Source organism: Pseudophryne corroboree, chromosome 4 (genome assembly GCF_028390025.1).
Source record: "Pseudophryne corroboree isolate aPseCor3 chromosome 4, aPseCor3.hap2, whole genome shotgun sequence".
NCBI classification, from domain to species: domain Eukaryota; kingdom Metazoa; phylum Chordata; class Amphibia; order Anura; family Myobatrachidae; genus Pseudophryne; species Pseudophryne corroboree.
Genome location: NC_086447.1, coordinates 60,983,939 through 61,003,606, shown reverse-complemented (window position 1 = coordinate 61,003,606; position 19,668 = coordinate 60,983,939). Strand labels below are relative to the sequence as shown.

Genomic DNA, 19,668 nt, shown 5'->3' with positions numbered 1-19,668 from the left:
TTTACCCAGTAGCTGCTGTATTAGTGATTTTGCGCTAAATTTATGTGCCCCCCCCCCCCCCCCCTCTCTTTTTACCCTCTTTCTACCGTGATTCTGCAGGGGAGAGCCTGGGGAGCTGCCTCTCAGCGGAGCTGTGGAGAGAAAATGGCGCTGGTGAGTGCTGAGGAAGAAGCCCCGCCCCCTCAGCGGCGGGCTTCTCTCCCGCGATTTTGTGCAAAATAATGGCGGGGGCTCATGCATATATACAGTGCCCAGCTGTATATATGCTCTTTTATGCAAAGAGGTACTCAATTGCTACCCAGGGCGCCCCCCCCCTGCGCCCTGCACCCTACAGTGACCGGAGTGTGCGGGTTTAATGTGGGAGCAATGGCGCACAGCTGCAGTGCTGTGCGCTACCTCATATGAAGACAGGAGTCTTCTGCCGCCGATTTTGAAGTCTTCTTGCTTCTCTCGCCGCTTCTGTCTTCTGGCTCTGCGAGGGGGACGGCGGCGCGGCTCCAGGATCGGACGACCAAGGGTGCGTTGCTGTGTTCGATCCCTCTGGAGCTAATGGTGTCCAGTAGCCTAAGAAGCATGACCTATCCGCAGTTAGTAGGTTTGCTTCTCTCCCCTCAGTCCCACATAGCAGAGAGTCTGTTGCCAGCAGATCTCTCTGAAAATAAAAAAATCCTAACAAAATACTTTCTTATTAGCAAGCTCAGGAGAGCTCACTAAAGTGCACCCAGCTCTGTCCGGGCACAGATTCTAACTGAGGTCTGGAGGAGGGACATAGAGGGAGGAGCCAGTGCACACCAGTAGTCCTAATTCTTTCTTAGAGTGCCCTGTCTCCTGCGGAGCCCGTCTATTCCCCATGGTCCTTACGGAGTCCCCAGCATCCACTAGGACGTATGAGAAAAATAAATTATTAATAATAATAATATAGAGATGGAGCTGTATTAAAAATATTTTTTGCTGCATTGACCCGGCCTTACAGACGATTACTTTAACTCAATTACCGGGGAACGGTAATCACACAAAGCCGACTGACGAGTTAGCAAGTACAGAGCGCATGGCAGTGGTGGGGATTACACACAGCCGCCTCACGGACCCTGTACATCACAGAGCGGACGGCACAACATAAATGCCGAAACATAGCGTGATCTATCTGCCTCCTGATGGACTCTGTATGAAGCCGGACAGCAGCACTGAAGTAGGGCGAGATGGGGAAAGCACAATTCATCCCTGCAGTCCACAGGCAGGTAACCATGGTACTCACTAACACAGCTGTAATCTGTAGCTATTTCATGCATATACAGATTGTATATATTTTTGGCACATAGAGCCGGATGTAATGGCTTGCGAGACGGCCGGAGCTCCGAGACTGCGGCTGAACTCGTACGTTTTTTTAAAGCAGCAAAAGTTTACAAGGCAAAACCAACCACATTTTGCCTTGTAAACGTTTGCAGCTTTAAAACAAAGTACGAGTTCGGGCGAAGTCTCGGAATCCGGCCGTCTCGCGAGCCACTACATCCGGCACATAATTTTTGTTTTACTGCATGATGTTATGGTATAAAGAGAAGTGGAGACAGCTGTGATCTGCAGGGCATTCTCTAAGGCACCCAAACAGCGCTCGCTCTGTGGATCTTCTGACTGGAGACAGGTGGATGCCTCACAGTCTGATCAGCGATGAGTCCAGCAGATCCACAGAAGCATGTGTCGCTGGCGTGCCTCGGGCAGAGGGATGATAAAGGCTTCAGTTACATTCAACGATCATGCTTTAATACTGTGCATCTCAAGTCACTAACAGTCCAGGTTTTTAAGGATACCCACTGCTTGAATACAGGTGACTTAATCAGTACCACAGTCATACTGATTTAACAATCTGCTGCTCTCATACACGGATATCCTTAAAAGCTGAACTGCTGCTGTGTGTTGCGGAATGAGTCTGAGAAGCAGATCGTTGAGAGTCTGATGATCTGTGGACACGGGAGCTTGCAGCCTGTTTGGCCAACTTACCTCTGCGCTGAGCAGTTCGAACTCTTGTTCGGGGAAGAAGGAATGCCAGCCGTCTTCCGTCACCTCAAACATAGGCCGGTAGAAGAACGGATACATCAGCGTGATAGAGTCCAGGGTGGACAAGGCCTGCGGAGAGCACAGCAGGGTTATTGACGGGCAGATTGTTATATCTTGTAACCATTGTATGCATTGCTGCGTCTTACCTCAATGGAATTAGCAACGTTCAGACTTTCATCCATACCGGTAATCTCCAGCTGGATTATACGCAAGTCCTTACATTTTATGGTGATGGTCCCGGAGGAGCCGACAAACCTGTGAGATAAGAAATGCGTAATACAACAGTTATACTGATATAGAGCAGACACACCTGTGAGATAAGAGGGGCGTAATACAACAGTTATACTGATATAGAGAAAACACACCTGTGAGATAAGAAATGCGTAATACAACAGTTATACTGATATAGAGCAGACACACCTGTGAGATAAGAGGGGCGTAATACAACAGTTATACTGATATAGAGAAAACACACCTGTGAGATAAGAAATGCGTAATACAACAGTTATACTGATATAGAGCAGACACACCTGTGAGATAAGAGGGGTGTAATACAACAGGTATACTGATATAGAGCAGACACACCTGTGAGATAAGAAATGCGTAATACAACAGTTATACTGATATAGAGCAGACACACCTGTGAGATAAGAGGGGTGTAATACAACAGGTATACTGATATAGAGAAGACACACCTGTGAGATAGGAGGGGTGTAATACAACAGGTATACTGATATAGAGAAGACACACCTGTGAGATAAGAGGGGTGTAATACAATAGGTATACTGATATAGAGAAGACACACCTGTGAGATAAGAGGGGTGTAATACAACAGGTATACTGATATAGAGAAGACACACCTGTGAGATGAGAGGGGTGTAATACAACAGTTATACTGATATAGAGAAGACACACCTGTGAGATAAGAGGGGTGTAATACAACAGGTATACTGATATAGAGAAGACACACCTGTGAGATAAGAGGGGTGTAATACAATAGGTATACTGATAGAGCAGACACACCTGTGAGATAAGAGGGGTGTAATACAACAGGTATACTGATATAGAGAAGACACACCTGTGAGATGAGAGGGGTGTAATACAACAGATATACTGATATAGAGAAGACACACCTGTGAGATAAGAGGGGTGTAATACAACAGGTATACTGATAGAGAAGACACACCTGTGAGATAAGAGGGGTGTAATACAACAGGTATACTGATATAGAGAAGACACACCTATGAGATGAGAGGGGTGTAATACAACAGATATACTGATATAGAGAAGACACACCTGTGAGATAAGAGGTGTGTAATACAACAGGTATACTGATAGAGAAGACACACCTGTGAGATAAGAGGGGTGTAATACAACAGGTATACTGATATAGAGAAGACACACCTGTGAGATAGGAGGGGTGTAATACAACAGGTATACTGATATAGAGAAGACACACCTGTGAGATAAGAGGGGTGTAATACAATAGGTATACTGATATAGAGAAGACACACCTGTGAGATAAGAGGGGTGTAATACAACAGGTATACTGATATAGAGAAGACACACCTGTGAGATGAGAGGGGTGTAATACAACAGTTATACTGATATAGAGAAGACACACCTGTGAGATAAGAGGGGTGTAATACAACAGGTATACTGATATAGAGAAGACACACCTGTGAGATAAGAGGGGTGTAATACAATAGGTATACTGATAGAGCAGACACACCTGTGAGATAAGAGGGGTGTAATACAACAGGTATACTGATAGAGAAGACACACCTGTGAGATAAGAGGGGTGTAATACAACAGGTATACTGATATAGAGAAGACACACCTGTGAGATAGGAGGGGTGTAATACAACAGGTATACTGATATAGAGAAGACACACCTGTGAGATAAGAGGGGTGTAATACAATAGGTATACTGATATAGAGAAGACACACCTGTGAGATAAGAGGGGTGTAATACAACAGGTATACTGCTAGAGAAGACACACCTGTGAGATGAGAGGGGTGTAATACAACAGGTATACTGATATAGAGAAGACACACCTGTGAGATAAGAGGGGCGTAATACAACAGGTATACTGATATAGAAAAGACACACCTGTGAGATAAGAGGGGTGTAATACAACAGGTATACTGATATAGAGCAGACACACCTGTGAGATAAGAGGGGTGTAATACAACAGGTATACTGCTAGAGAAGACACACCTGTGAGATAAGAGGGGTGTAATACAACAGGTATACTGATATAGAGAAGACACACCTGTGAGATAAGAGGGGTGTAATACAACAGGTATACTGCTAGAGAAGACACACCTGTGAGATAAGAGGGGTGTAATACAACAGGTATACTGCTAGAGAAGACACACCTGTGAGATAAGAGGGGTGTAATACAACAGGTATACTGCTAGAGAAGACACACCTGTGAGATAAGAGGGGCGTAATACAACAGGTATACTGATATAGAGAAGACACACCTGTGAGATAAGAGGGGTGTAATACAACAGGTATACTGATATAGAGAAGACACACCTGTGAGATAAGAGGGGCGTAATACAACAGGTATACTGATATAGAGAAGACACACCTGTGAGATAAGAGGGGCGTAACACAACAGGTATACTGATATAGAGAAGACACACCTGTGAGATAAGAGGGGTGTAATACAACAGGTATACTGATATAGAGAAGACACACCTGTGAGATAAGAGGGGTGTAATACAATAGGTATACTGATATAGAGAAGACACACCTGTGAGATAAGAGGGGTGTAATACAACAGGTATACTGCTAGAGAAGACACACCTGTGAGATGAGAGGGGTGTAATACAACAGGTATACTGATATAGAGAAGACACACCTGTGAGATAAGAGGGGCGTAATACAACAGGTATACTGATATAGAGAAGACACACCTGTGAGATAAGAGGGGTGTAATACAACAGGTATACTGCTAGAGAAGACAGACCTGTGAGATAAGAGGGGCGTAATACAACAGGTATACTGCTAGAGAAGACACACCTGTGAGATAAGAGGGGCGTAATACAACAGGTATACAGATATAGAGAAGACACACCTGTGAGATAAGAGGGGTGTAATACAACAGGTATACTGCTAGAGAAGACACACCTGTGAGATAAGAGGGGTGTAATACAACAGGTATACTGATATAGAGAAGACACACCTGTGAGATAAGAGGGGCGTAATACAACAGGTATACTGCTAGAGAAGACACACCTGTGAGATAAGAGGGGTGTAATACAACAGGTATACTGCTAGAGAAGACACACCTGTGAGATAAGAGGGGTGTAATACAACAGGTATACTGCTAGAGAAGACACACCTGTGAGATAAGAGGGGCGTAATACAACAGGTATACTGATATAGAGAAGACACACCTGTGAGATTAGAGGGGTGTAATACAACAGGTATACTGATATAGAGAAGACACACCTGTGAGATGAGAGGGGCATAATACAACAGGTATACTGATATAGAGAAGACACACCTGTGAGATAAGAGGGGTGTAATACAACAGGTATACTGCTAGAGAAGACACACCTGTGAGATAAGAGGGGCGTAATACAACAGGTATACTGCTAGAGAAGACACACCTGTGAGATAAGAGGGGCGTAATACAACAGGTATACTGATATAGAAAAGACACACCTGTGAGATAAGAGGGGTGTAATACAACAGGTATACTGATATAGAGCAGACACACCTGTGAGATAAGAGGGGTGTAATACAACAGGTATACTGCTAGAGAAGACACACCTGTGAGATAAGAGGGGTGTAATACAACAGGTATACTGATATAGAGAAGACACACCTGTGAGATAAGAGGGGTGTAATACAACAGGTATACTGCTAGAGAAGACACACCTGTGAGATAAGAGGGGTGTAATACAACAGGTATACTGATATAGAGAAGACACACCTGTGAGATAAGAGGGGTGTAATACAACAGGTATACTGCTAGAGAAGACATAACCTGTGAGATAAGAGGGGCGTAATACAACAGGTATACTGCTAGAGAAGACACACCTGTGAGATAAGAGGGGTGTAATACAACAGGTATACTGCTAGAGAAGACACACCTGTGAGATAAGAGGGGTGTAATACAACAGGTATACTGCTAGAGAAGACACACCTGTGAGATAAGAGGGGTGTAATACAACAGGTATACTGCTAGAGAAGACACACCTGTGAGATAAGAGGGGCGTAATACAACAGGTATACTGATATAGAGAAGACACACCTGTGAGATAAGAGGGGTGTAATACAACAGGTATACTGATATAGAGAAGACACACCTGTGAGATAAGAGAGGTGTAATACAACAGGTATACTGATATAGAGAAGACACACCTGTGAGATAAGAGGGGTGTAATACAACAGGTATACTGATATAGAGAAGACACACCTGTGAGATAAGAGGGGTGTAATACAACAGGTATACTGCTAGAGAAGACACACCTGTGAGATAAGAGGGGCGTAATACAACAGGTATACTGATATAGAGAAGACACACCTGTGAGATAAGAGGGGTGTAATACAACAGGTATACTGATATAGAGAAGACACACCTGTGAGATAAGAGGGGTGTAATACAACAGGTATACTGCTAGAGAAGACACACCTGTGAGATAAGAGGGGTGTAATACAACATGTATACTGCTAGAGAAGACACACCTGTGAGATAAGAGGGGCGTAATACAACAGGTATACTGATATAGAGAAGACACACCTGTGAGATAAGAGGGGTGTAATACAACAGGTATACTGCTAGAGAAGACACACCTGTGAGATAAGAGGGGTGTAATACAACAGGTATACTGATATAGAGAAGACACACCTGTGAGACAAGAGGGGTGTAATACAACAGGTATACTGCTAGAGAAGACACACCTGTGAGATAAGAGGGGTGTAATACAACAGGTATACTGCTAGAGAAGACACACCTGTGAGATAAGAGGGGCGTAATACAAAAGGTATACTGATATAGAGAAGACACACCTGTGAGATAAGAGAGGCGTAATACAACAGGTATACTGCTAGAGAAGACACACCTGTGAGATAAGAGGGGCGTAATACAACAGGTATACTGCTAGAGAAGACACACCTGAGAGATAAGAGGGGTGTAATACAACAGGTATACTGCTAGAGAAGACACATCTGAGAGATGAGAGGGGTGTAATACAACAGGTATACTGCTAGAGAAGACACACCTGTGAGATAAGAGGGGCGTAATACAACAGGTATACTGCTAGAGAAGACACACCTGAGAGATAAGAGGGGTGTAATACAACAGGTATACTGCTAGAGAAGACACATCTGAGAGATGAGAGGGGTGTAATACAACAGGTATACTGCTAGAGAAGACACACCTGTGAGATGAGAGGGGTGTAATACAACAGGTATACTGATATAGAGAAGACACACCTGTGAGATAAGAGGGGTGTAATACAACAGGTATACTGATATAGAGAAGACACACCTGTGAGATAAGAGGGGTGTAATACAACAGGTATACTGATATAGAGAAGACACACCTGTGAGATAAGAGGGGCGTAATACAACAGGTATACTGATAGAGAAGACACACCTGTGAGATGAGAGGGGTGTAATACAACAGGTATACTGATATAGAGAAGACACACCTGTGAGATAAGAGGGGTGTAATACAACAGGTATACTGATATAGAGAAGACACACCTGTGAGATAAGAGGGGCGTAATACAACAGGTATACTGATAGAGAAGACACACCTGTGAGATGAGAGGGGTGTAATACAACAGGTATACTGATATAGAGAAGACACACCTGTGAGATGAGAGGGGTGTAATACAACAGGTATACTGATATAGAGAAGACACACCTGTGAGATAAGAGAGGCGTAATACAACAGGTATACTGATATAGAGAAGACACACCTGTGAGATAAGAGGGGTGTAATACAACAGATATACTGATATAGAGAAGACACACCTGTGAGACAAGAGGGGTGTAATACAACAGGTATACTGCTAGAGAAGACACACCTGTGAGATAAGAGGGGTGTAATACAACAGGTATACTGCTAGAGAAGACACACCTGTGAGATAAGAGGGGTGTAATACAACAGGTATACTGATATAGAGAAGACACACCTGTGAGATAAGAGGGGTGTAATACAACAGGTATACTGCTAGAGAAGACACACCTGTGAGATAAGAGGGGCGTAATACAACAGGTATACTGCTAGAGAAGACACACCTGTGAGATAAGAGGGGCGTAATACAACAGGTATATTGATATAGAGAAGACACACCTGTGAGATAAGAGGGGTGTAATACAACAGGTATACTGATATAGAGCAGACACACCTGTGAGATAAGAGGGGTGTAATACAACAGGTATACTGCTAGAGAAGACACACCTGTGAGATAAGAGGGGTGTAATACAACAGGTATACTGATATAGAGAAGACACACCTGTGAGATAAGAGAGGCGTAATACAACAGGTATACTGCTAGAGAAGACACACCTGTGAGATAAGAGGGGTGTAATACCACAGGTATACTGATATAGAGAAGACACACCTGTGAGATAAGAGGGGTGTAATACAACAGGTATACTGATATAGAGAAGACACACCTGTGAGATGAGAGAGGTGTAATACAACAGGTATACTAATATAGAGAAGACACACCTGTGAGACAAGAGGGGTGTAATACAACAGGTATACTGCTAGAGAAGACACACCTGTGAGATAAGAGGGGTGTAATACAACAGGTATACTGCTAGAGAAGACACACCTGTGAGATAAGAGGGGCGTAATACAACAGGTATACTGATATAGAGAAGACACACCTGTGAGATAAGAGAGGCGTAATACAACAGGTATACTGCTAGAGAAGACACACCTGTGAGATAAGAGGGGCGTAATACAACAGGTATACTGCTAGAGAAGACACACCTGTGAGATAAGAGAGGTGTAATACAACAGGTATACTGCTAGAGAAGACACATCTGAGAGATGAGAGGGGTGTAATACAACAGGTATACTGCTAGAGAAGACACACCTGTGAGATAAGAGGGGTGTAATACAACAGGTATACTGATAGAGAAGACACACCTGTGAGATGAGAGGGGTGTAATACAACAGGTATACTGATATAGAGAAGACACACCTGTGAGATAAGAGGGGTGTAATACAACAGGTATACTGATATAGAGAAGACACACCTGTGAGATAAGAGGGGCGTAATACAACAGGTATACTGATAGAGAAGACACACCTGTGAGATGAGAGGGGTGTAATACAACAGGTATACTGATATAGAGAAGACACACCTGTGAGATAAGAGGGGTGTAATACACCAGGTATACTGATATAGAGAAGACACACCTGTGAGATAAGAGAGGCGTAATACAACAGGTATACTGATAGAGAAGACACACCTGTGAGATGAGAGGGGTGTAATACAACAGGTATACTGATATAGAGAAGACACACCTGTGAGATAAGAGGGGTGTAATACAACAGGTATACTGATATAGAGAAGACACACCTGTGAGATAAGAGGGGCGTAATACAACAGGTATACTGATAGAGAAGACACACCTGTGAGATGAGAGGGGTGTAATACAACAGGTATACTGATATAGAGAAGACACACCTGTGAGATAAGAGGGGTGTAATACAACAGGTATACTGATATAGAGAAGACACACCTGTGAGATAAGAGAGGCGTAATACAACAGGTATACTGATATAGAGAAGACACACCTGTGAGATAAGAGGGGTGTAATACAACAGGTATACTGATATAGAGAAGACACACCTGTGAGATAAGAGGGGTGTAATACACCAGGTATACTGATATAGAGCAGACACACCTGTGAGATAAGAAATGCGTAATACAACAGTTATACTGATATAGAGCAGACACACCTGTGAGATAAGAGGGGTGTAATACAACAGGTATACTGCTAGAGAAGACACACCTGTGAGATAAGAGGGGCGTAATACAACAGGTATACTGATATAGAGCAGACACACCTGTGAGATAAGACTGGTGTAATACAACAGGTATACTGCTAGAGAAGACACACCTGTGAGATAAGAGGGGTGTAATACAACAGGTATACTGCTAGAGAAGACACACCTGTGAGATAAGAGGGGTGTAATACAACAGGTATACTGATATAGAGAAGACACACCTGTGAGATGAGAGGGGTGTAATACAACAGGTATACTGATATAGAGAAGACACACCTGTGAGATAAGAGGGGTGTAATACAACAGGTATACTGATATAGAGAAGACACACCTGTGAGATGAGAGGGGTGTAATACAACAGGTATACTGATATAGAGAAGACACACCTGTGAGATAAGAGGGGCGTAATACAACAGGTATACTGATATAGAGAAGACACACCTGTGAGATAAGAGGGGTGTAATACAACAGGTATACTGATATAGAGAAGACACACCTGTGAGATAAGAGGGGTGTAATACAACAGGTATACTGCTAGAGAAGACACACCTGTGAGATAAGAGGGGCGTAATACAACAGGTATACTGATATAGAGAAGACACACCTGTGAGATAAGAGGGGTGTAATACAACAGGTATACTGATATAGAGAAGACACACCTGTGAGATAAGAGGGGTGTAATACAACAGGTATACTGCTAGAGAAGACACACCTGTGAGATAAGAGGGGTGTAATACAACATGTATACTGCTAGAGAAGACACACCTGTGAGATAAGAGGGGCGTAATACAACAGGTATACTGATATAGAGAAGACACACCTGTGAGATAAGAGGGGTGTAATACAACAGGTATACTGCTAGAGAAGACACACCTGTGAGATAAGAGGGGTGTAATACAACAGGTATACTGATATAGAGAAGACACACCTGTGAGATAAGAGGGGTGTAATACAACAGGTATACTGCTAGAGAAGACACACCTGTGAGATAAGAGGGGCGTAATACAACAGGTATACTGCTAGAGAAGACACACCTGTGAGATAAGAGGGGCATAATACAACAGGTATATTGATATAGAGAAGACACACCTGTGAGATAAGAGGGGTGTAATACAACAGGTATACTGATATAGAGCAGACACACCTGTGAGATAAGAGGGGTGTAATACAACAGGTATACTGCTAGAGAAGACACACCTGTGAGATAAGAGGGGTGTAATACAACAGGTATACTGATATAGAGAAGACACACCTGTGAGATAAGAGAGGCGTAATACAACAGGTATACTGCTAGAGAAGACACACCTGTGAGATAAGAGGGGTGTAATACCACAGGTATACTGATATAGAGAAGACACACCTGTGAGATAAGAGGGGTGTAATACAACAGGTATACTGATATAGAGAAGACACACCTGTGAGATGAGAGAGGTGTAATACAACAGGTATACTAATATAGAGAAGACACACCTGTGAGACAAGAGGGGTGTAATACAACAGGTATACTGCTAGAGAAGACACACCTGTGAGATAAGAGGGGTGTAATACAACAGGTATACTGCTAGAGAAGACACACCTGTGAGATAAGAGGGGCGTAATACAACAGGTATACTGATATAGAGAAGACACACCTGTGAGATAAGAGAGGCGTAATACAACAGGTATACTGCTAGAGAAGACACACCTGTGAGATAAGAGGGGCGTAATACAACAGGTATACTGCTAGAGAAGACACACCTGTGAGATAAGAGAGGTGTAATACAACAGGTATACTGCTAGAGAAGACACATCTGAGAGATGAGAGGGGTGTAATACAACAGGTATACTGCTAGAGAAGACACACCTGTGAGATAAGAGGGGTGTAATACAACAGGTATACTGATAGAGAAGACACACCTGTGAGATGAGAGGGGTGTAATACAACAGGTATACTGATATAGAGAAGACACACCTGTGAGATAAGAGGGGTGTAATACAACAGGTATACTGATATAGAGAAGACACACCTGTGAGATAAGAGGGGCGTAATACAACAGGTATACTGATAGAGAAGACACACCTGTGAGATGAGAGGGGTGTAATACAACAGGTATACTGATATAGAGAAGACACACCTGTGAGATAAGAGGGGTGTAATACACCAGGTATACTGATATAGAGAAGACACACCTGTGAGATAAGAGAGGCGTAATACAACAGGTATACTGATAGAGAAGACACACCTGTGAGATGAGAGGGGTGTAATACAACAGGTATACTGATATAGAGAAGACACACCTGTGAGATAAGAGGGGTGTAATACAACAGGTATACTGATATAGAGAAGACACACCTGTGAGATAAGAGGGGCGTAATACAACAGGTATACTGATAGAGAAGACACACCTGTGAGATGAGAGGGGTGTAATACAACAGGTATACTGATATAGAGAAGACACACCTGTGAGATAAGAGGGGTGTAATACAACAGGTATACTGATATAGAGAAGACACACCTGTGAGATAAGAGAGGCGTAATACAACAGGTATACTGATATAGAGAAGACACACCTGTGAGATAAGAGGGGTGTAATACAACAGGTATACTGATATAGAGAAGACACACCTGTGAGATAAGAGGGGTGTAATACACCAGGTATACTGATATAGAGCAGACACACCTGTGAGATAAGAAATGCGTAATACAACAGTTATACTGATATAGAGCAGACACACCTGTGAGATAAGAGGGGTGTAATACAACAGGTATACTGCTAGAGAAGACACACCTGTGAGATAAGAGGGGCGTAATACAACAGGTATACTGATATAGAGCAGACACACCTGTGAGATAAGACTGGTGTAATACAACAGGTATACTGCTAGAGAAGACACACCTGTGAGATAAGAGGGGTGTAATACAACAGGTATACTGCTAGAGAAGACACACCTGTGAGATAAGAGGGGTGTAATACAACAGGTATACTGCTAGAGAAGACACACCTGTGAGATAAGAGGGGTGTAATACAATAGGTATACTGATATAGAGAAGACACACCTGTGAGACAAGAGGGGTGTAATACAACAGTTATACTGATATAGAGAAGACACACCTGTGAGATAGGAGGGGTGTAATACAACAGGTATACTGCTAGAGAAGACACACCTGTGAGATAAGAGGGGTGTAATACAACAGGTATACTGATATAGTGAAGACACACCTGTGAGATGAGAGGGGTGTAATACAACAGGTATACTGATATAGAGAAGACACACCTGTGAGATAAGAGGGGTGTAATACAACAGGTATACTGATATAGAGAAGACACACCTGTGAGATAAGAGGGGTGTAATACAACAGGTATACTGATATAGAGAAGACACACCTGTGAGATAAGAGGGGTGTAATACAACAGGTATACTGCTAGAGAAGACACACCTGTGAGATAGGAGGGGTGTAATACAACAGGTATACTGCTAGAGAAGACACACCTGTGAGATAAGAGGGGTGTAATACAACAGGTATACTGATATAGAGAAGACACACCTGTGAGATAAGAGGGGTGTAATACAACAGGTATACTGATAGAGAAGACACACCTGTGAGATAAGAGGGGTGTAATACAACAGGTATACTGATATAGAGAAGACACACCTGTGAGATAAGAGGGGTGTAATACAACAGGTATACTGATATAGAGAAGACACACCTGTGAGATAAGAGGGGTGTAATACAACAGGTATACTGCTAGAGAAGACACACCTGTGAGATGAGAGGGGTGTAATACAACAGGTATACTGATATAGAGAAGACACACCTGTGAGATAAGAGAGGCGTAATACAACAGGTATACTGATATAGAGAAGACACACCTGTGAGATAAGAGGGGTGTAATACAACAGATATACTGATATAGAGAAGACACACCTGTGAGACAAGAGGGGTGTAATACAACAGGTATACTGCTAGAGAAGACACACCTGTGAGATAAGAGGGGTGTAATACAACAGGTATACTGCTAGAGAAGACACACCTGTGAGATAAGAGGGGTGTAATACAACAGGTATACTGATATAGAGAAGACACACCTGTGAGATAAGAGGGGTGTAATACAACAGGTATACTGCTAGAGAAGACACACCTGTGAGATAAGAGGGGCGTAATACAACAGGTATACTGCTAGAGAAGACACACCTGTGAGATAAGAGGGGCGTAATACAACAGGTATATTGATATAGAGAAGACACACCTGTGAGATAAGAGGGGTGTAATACAACAGGTATACTGATATAGAGCAGACACACCTGTGAGATAAGAGGGGTGTAATACAACAGGTATACTGCTAGAGAAGACACACCTGTGAGATAAGAGGGGTGTAATACAACAGGTATACTGATATAGAGAAGACACACCTGTGAGATAAGAGAGGCGTAATACAACAGGTATACTGCTAGAGAAGACACACCTGTGAGATAAGAGGGGTGTAATACCACAGGTATACTGATATAGAGAAGACACACCTGTGAGATAAGAGGGGTGTAATACAACAGGTATACTGATATAGAGAAGACACACCTGTGAGATGAGAGAGGTGTAATACAACAGGTATACTAATATAGAGAAGACACACCTGTGAGACAAGAGGGGTGTAATACAACAGGTATACTGCTAGAGAAGACACACCTGTGAGATAAGAGGGGTGTAATACAACAGGTATACTGCTAGAGAAGACACACCTGTGAGATAAGAGGGGCGTAATACAACAGGTATACTGATATAGAGAAGACACACCTGTGAGATAAGAGAGGCGTAATACAACAGGTATACTGCTAGAGAAGACACACCTGTGAGATAAGAGGGGCGTAATACAACAGGTATACTGCTAGAGAAGACACACCTGTGAGATAAGAGAGGTGTAATACAACAGGTATACTGCTAGAGAAGACACATCTGAGAGATGAGAGGGGTGTAATACAACAGGTATACTGCTAGAGAAGACACACCTGTGAGATAAGAGGGGTGTAATACAACAGGTATACTGATAGAGAAGACACACCTGTGAGATGAGAGGGGTGTAATACAACAGGTATACTGATATAGAGAAGACACACCTGTGAGATAAGAGGGGTGTAATACAACAGGTATACTGATATAGAGAAGACACACCTGTGAGATAAGAGGGGCGTAATACAACAGGTATACTGATAGAGAAGACACACCTGTGAGATGAGAGGGGTGTAATACAACAGGTATACTGATATAGAGAAGACACACCTGTGAGATAAGAGGGGTGTAATACACCAGGTATACTGATATAGAGAAGACACACCTGTGAGATAAGAGAGGCGTAATACAACAGGTATACTGATAGAGAAGACACACCTGTGAGATGAGAGGGGTGTAATACAACAGGTATACTGATATAGAGAAGACACACCTGTGAGATAAGAGGGGTGTAATACAACAGGTATACTGATATAGAGAAGACACACCTGTGAGATAAGAGGGGCGTAATACAACAGGTATACTGATAGAGAAGACACACCTGTGAGATGAGAGGGGTGTAATACAACAGGTATACTGATATAGAGAAGACACACCTGTGAGATAAGAGGGGTGTAATACAACAGGTATACTGATATAGAGAAGACACACCTGTGAGATAAGAGAGGCGTAATACAACAGGTATACTGATATAGAGAAGACACACCTGTGAGATAAGAGGGGTGTAATACAACAGGTATACTGATATAGAGAAGACACACCTGTGAGATAAGAGGGGTGTAATACACCAGGTATACTGATATAGAGCAGACACACCTGTGAGATAAGAAATGCGTAATACAACAGTTATACTGATATAGAGCAGACACACCTGTGAGATAAGAGGGGTGTAATACAACAGGTATACTGCTAGAGAAGACACACCTGTGAGATAAGAGGGGCGTAATACAACAGGTATACTGATATAGAGCAGACACACCTGTGAGATAAGACTGGTGTAATACAACAGGTATACTGCTAGAGAAGACACACCTGTGAGATAAGAGGGGTGTAATACAACAGGTATACTGCTAGAGAAGACACACCTGTGAGATAAGAGGGGTGTAATACAACAGGTATACTGCTAGAGAAGACACACCTGTGAGATAAGAGGGGTGTAATACAATAGGTATACTGATATAGAGAAGACACACCTGTGAGACAAGAGGGGTGTAATACAACAGTTATACTGATATAGAGAAGACACACCTGTGAGATAGGAGGGGTGTAATACAACAGGTATACTGCTAGAGAAGACACACCTGTGAGATAAGAGGGGTGTAATACAACAGGTATACTGATATAGTGAAGACACACCTGTGAGATGAGAGGGGTGTAATACAACAGGTATACTGATATAGAGAAGACACACCTGTGAGATAAGAGGGGTGTAATACAACAGGTATACTGATATAGAGAAGACACACCTGTGAGATAAGAGGGGTGTAATACAACAGGTATACTGATATAGAGAAGACACACCTGTGAGATAAGAGGGGTGTAATACAACAGGTATACTGCTAGAGAAGACACACCTGTGAGATAGGAGGGGTGTAATACAACAGGTATACTGCTAGAGAAGACACACCTGTGAGATAAGAGGGGTGTAATACAACAGGTATACTGATATAGAGAAGACACACCTGTGAGATAAGAGGGGTGTAATACAACAGGTATACTGATATAGAGAAGACACACCTGTGAGATAAGAGGGGTGTAATACAACAGGTATACTGATATAGAGAAGACACACCTGTGAGATAAGAGGGGTGTAATACAACAGGTATACTGATATAGAGAAGACACACCTGTGAGATAAGAGGGGTGTAATACAACAGGTATACTGCTAGAGAAGACACACCTGTGAGATAAGAGGGGTGTAATACAACAGGTATACTGATATAGAGAAGACACACCTGTGAGATAAGAGGGGTGTAATACAACAGGTATTCTGCTAGAGAAGACACACCTGTGAGATAAGAGGGGTGTAATACAACAGGTATACTGATATAGAGAAGACACACCTGTGAGATAAGAGGGGCGTAATACAACAGGTATACTGCTAGAGAAGACACACCTGTGAGATAAGAGGGGTGTAATACAACAGGTATACTGCTAGAGAAGACACACCTGTGAGATAAGAGGGGCGTAATACAACAGGTATACTGCTAGAGAAGACACACCTGTGAGATAAGAGGGGCGTAATACAACAGGTATACTGCTAGAGAAGACACACCTGTGAGATGAGAGGGGTGTAATACAACAGGTATACTGATATAGAGCCGACACACCTGTGAGATAAGAGGGGTGTAATACAACAGGTATACTGATATAGAGCCGACACACCTGTGAGATAAGAGGGGTGTAACACAACAGGTATACTGATATAGAGAAGACACACCTGTGAGATAAGAGAGGTGTAATACAACAGGTATACTGATATAGAGAAGACACACCTGTGAGATGAGAGGGGCGTAATACAACAGGTATACTGATATAGAGAAGACACACCTGTGAGATAGGAGGGGTGTAATACCACAGGTATACTGATATAGAGAAGACACACCTGTGAGATAGGAGGGGTGTAATACAACAGGTATTCTGCTAGAGAAGACACACCTGTGAGATAAGAGGGGTGTAATACAACAGGTATTCTGCTAGAGAAGACACACCTGTGAGATAAGAGGGGTGTAACACAACAGGTATACTGCTAGAGAAGACACACCTGTGAGATGAGAGGGGCGTAATACAACAGGTATACTGCTAGAGAAGACACACCTGTGAGATAAGAGGGGCGTAATACAACAGGTATTCGGATATATCACTGTATTCTCAGAATCTACATTGGTATGCAGTCAAGATCCCGCCGGACGGAATACCGGCGGTCGGAATACCGACACCGGGATCCCGACATATTCTCCCTCTGTGGGTGTCCACGACACCCATAGAGGGAGAATAAATTAGTGTGCTGAGCGTAGCGAGGCACCGTGCCCGCAGCGTGGCGAGCGTAGCGAGCCCGCAAGGACTGCTTTGCGTTCACCCCCCTGTCGGGATTGTGCCGGTCGGGGATCCCGGTGTCGGGATTCCGCCCGGCGGTAATACGTACTGATCCCTCTACATTCACCTTAATGATCAGATGCCCAGTACAGGACTGATAGTGATGCCTTAGCTGAGGGGTGACGTTTGTTAATAGAATTACAATATAGGCACAGGTGACACTATGGGGATAGGTACAGCATGGGAACAGACAGTTGACGCTATAGGGACAGGCACAGTATAGGCAAAGATGACACAAAACAGGGACACAAAAAATATAGGCACAGGAGACACTATATGCGGAGGGACAAGTAGAGTATAGGCAAAGATGGTGACACTATATAGGGGCACGTACAGTATAGATACAGGTGACGCTATATAGGGGCACGTACAGCATAGACACAGGTGACTCTATATAGGGGCACGTACAGTATAAACACAGGTGACACTATATAGGGGCACGTACAGTATAGACACAGGTGACACTATATAGGGGCACGTACAGTATAGACACAGGTGACACTATATAGGGGCACGTACAGTATAGACACAGGTGACACTATATAGGGGCACGTACAGTATAGACACAGGTGACACTATATAGGGACACATACAGAATAGATACAGGGGACACTACATAGGGATGCCTACAGTATAGGCACAGGGGACACTATGGGGACAGGTACAGCATAAGCACAGGTGACTCTACATAGGAACACATACAGTATAGGCACAGACTTGTAACACTATAGGAACACGTACAATATAGACACAGGGGATACTATATAGGTACATGCACAGTATAGGCACTGGGGATACAATATAGGGACACGTACAGTATAGGTAAAGACAGGGGACACTATATAGGGACACATGTAGTGTTCTCTCTAGGATGTTTTTAGGGCAGGGTGCTGACAATTGAGGAGAGCACATTTTCATTTTGAAGGGCACATTTTTTATGTATCTGTTTGCGCACAAAGCATAGAGCATATGTTTATAGTTTTTATACATATATTTTCCCCTTAATGTATCATTTACCCCTACATACATATAGGACACCCAACATCTGTACTGAGAAAATAAGATTTTACTTACCGGTAAATCTATTTCTCGTAGTCCGTAGTGGATGCTGGGGACTTCGTAAGGACCATGGGGATAGACGGGCTCCGCAGGAGACATGGGCACTTTAAGAAAGAATTTAGGTTCTGATGTGCACTGGCTCCTCCCTCTATGCCCCTCCTCCAGACCTCAGTTAGAGAAACTGTGCCCAGAAGAGCTGACAGTACAAGGAAAGGATTTTGGTAATCCAGGGCAAGATTCATACCAGCCACACCAATCACACCGTATAACATGTGAAAACAACCAGTTAACAGTATGACAAACGACAGAGCATCAGGTCAAACCCTGATGCAACCATAACATAACCCTTATTGAAGCAATAACTATATACAAGCATTGCAGAAGAAGTCCGCACCAGCATCCACTACAGACTACGAGAAATAGATTTACCGGTAAGTAAAATCTTATTTTCTCTAACGTCCTAGTGGATGCTGGGGA

At 43.1% G+C, this 19,668-nt stretch overlaps 1 protein-coding gene across 2 annotated transcripts in view; it reads right to left on the bottom strand.

Annotated features, from left to right (window-relative positions):
• Positions 1–19,668, bottom strand: part of MTMR9 (myotubularin related protein 9) — a 163,377-nt gene that overhangs the window by 84,291 nt on the left and 59,418 nt on the right. For both annotated transcript variants that reach the window (XM_063915089.1, XM_063915088.1), the window contains exons 2-3: positions 2,199–2,307; positions 1,996–2,121 (exon numbers count right to left, since the gene is read on the bottom strand). In XM_063915089.1, the coding sequence (XP_063771159.1) occupies positions 1,996–2,121; positions 2,199–2,234 (162 nt within the window). In that variant the 5' untranslated portion in view covers positions 2,235–2,307. The remainder of the gene's footprint in view (positions 1–1,995; positions 2,122–2,198; positions 2,308–19,668) is intronic.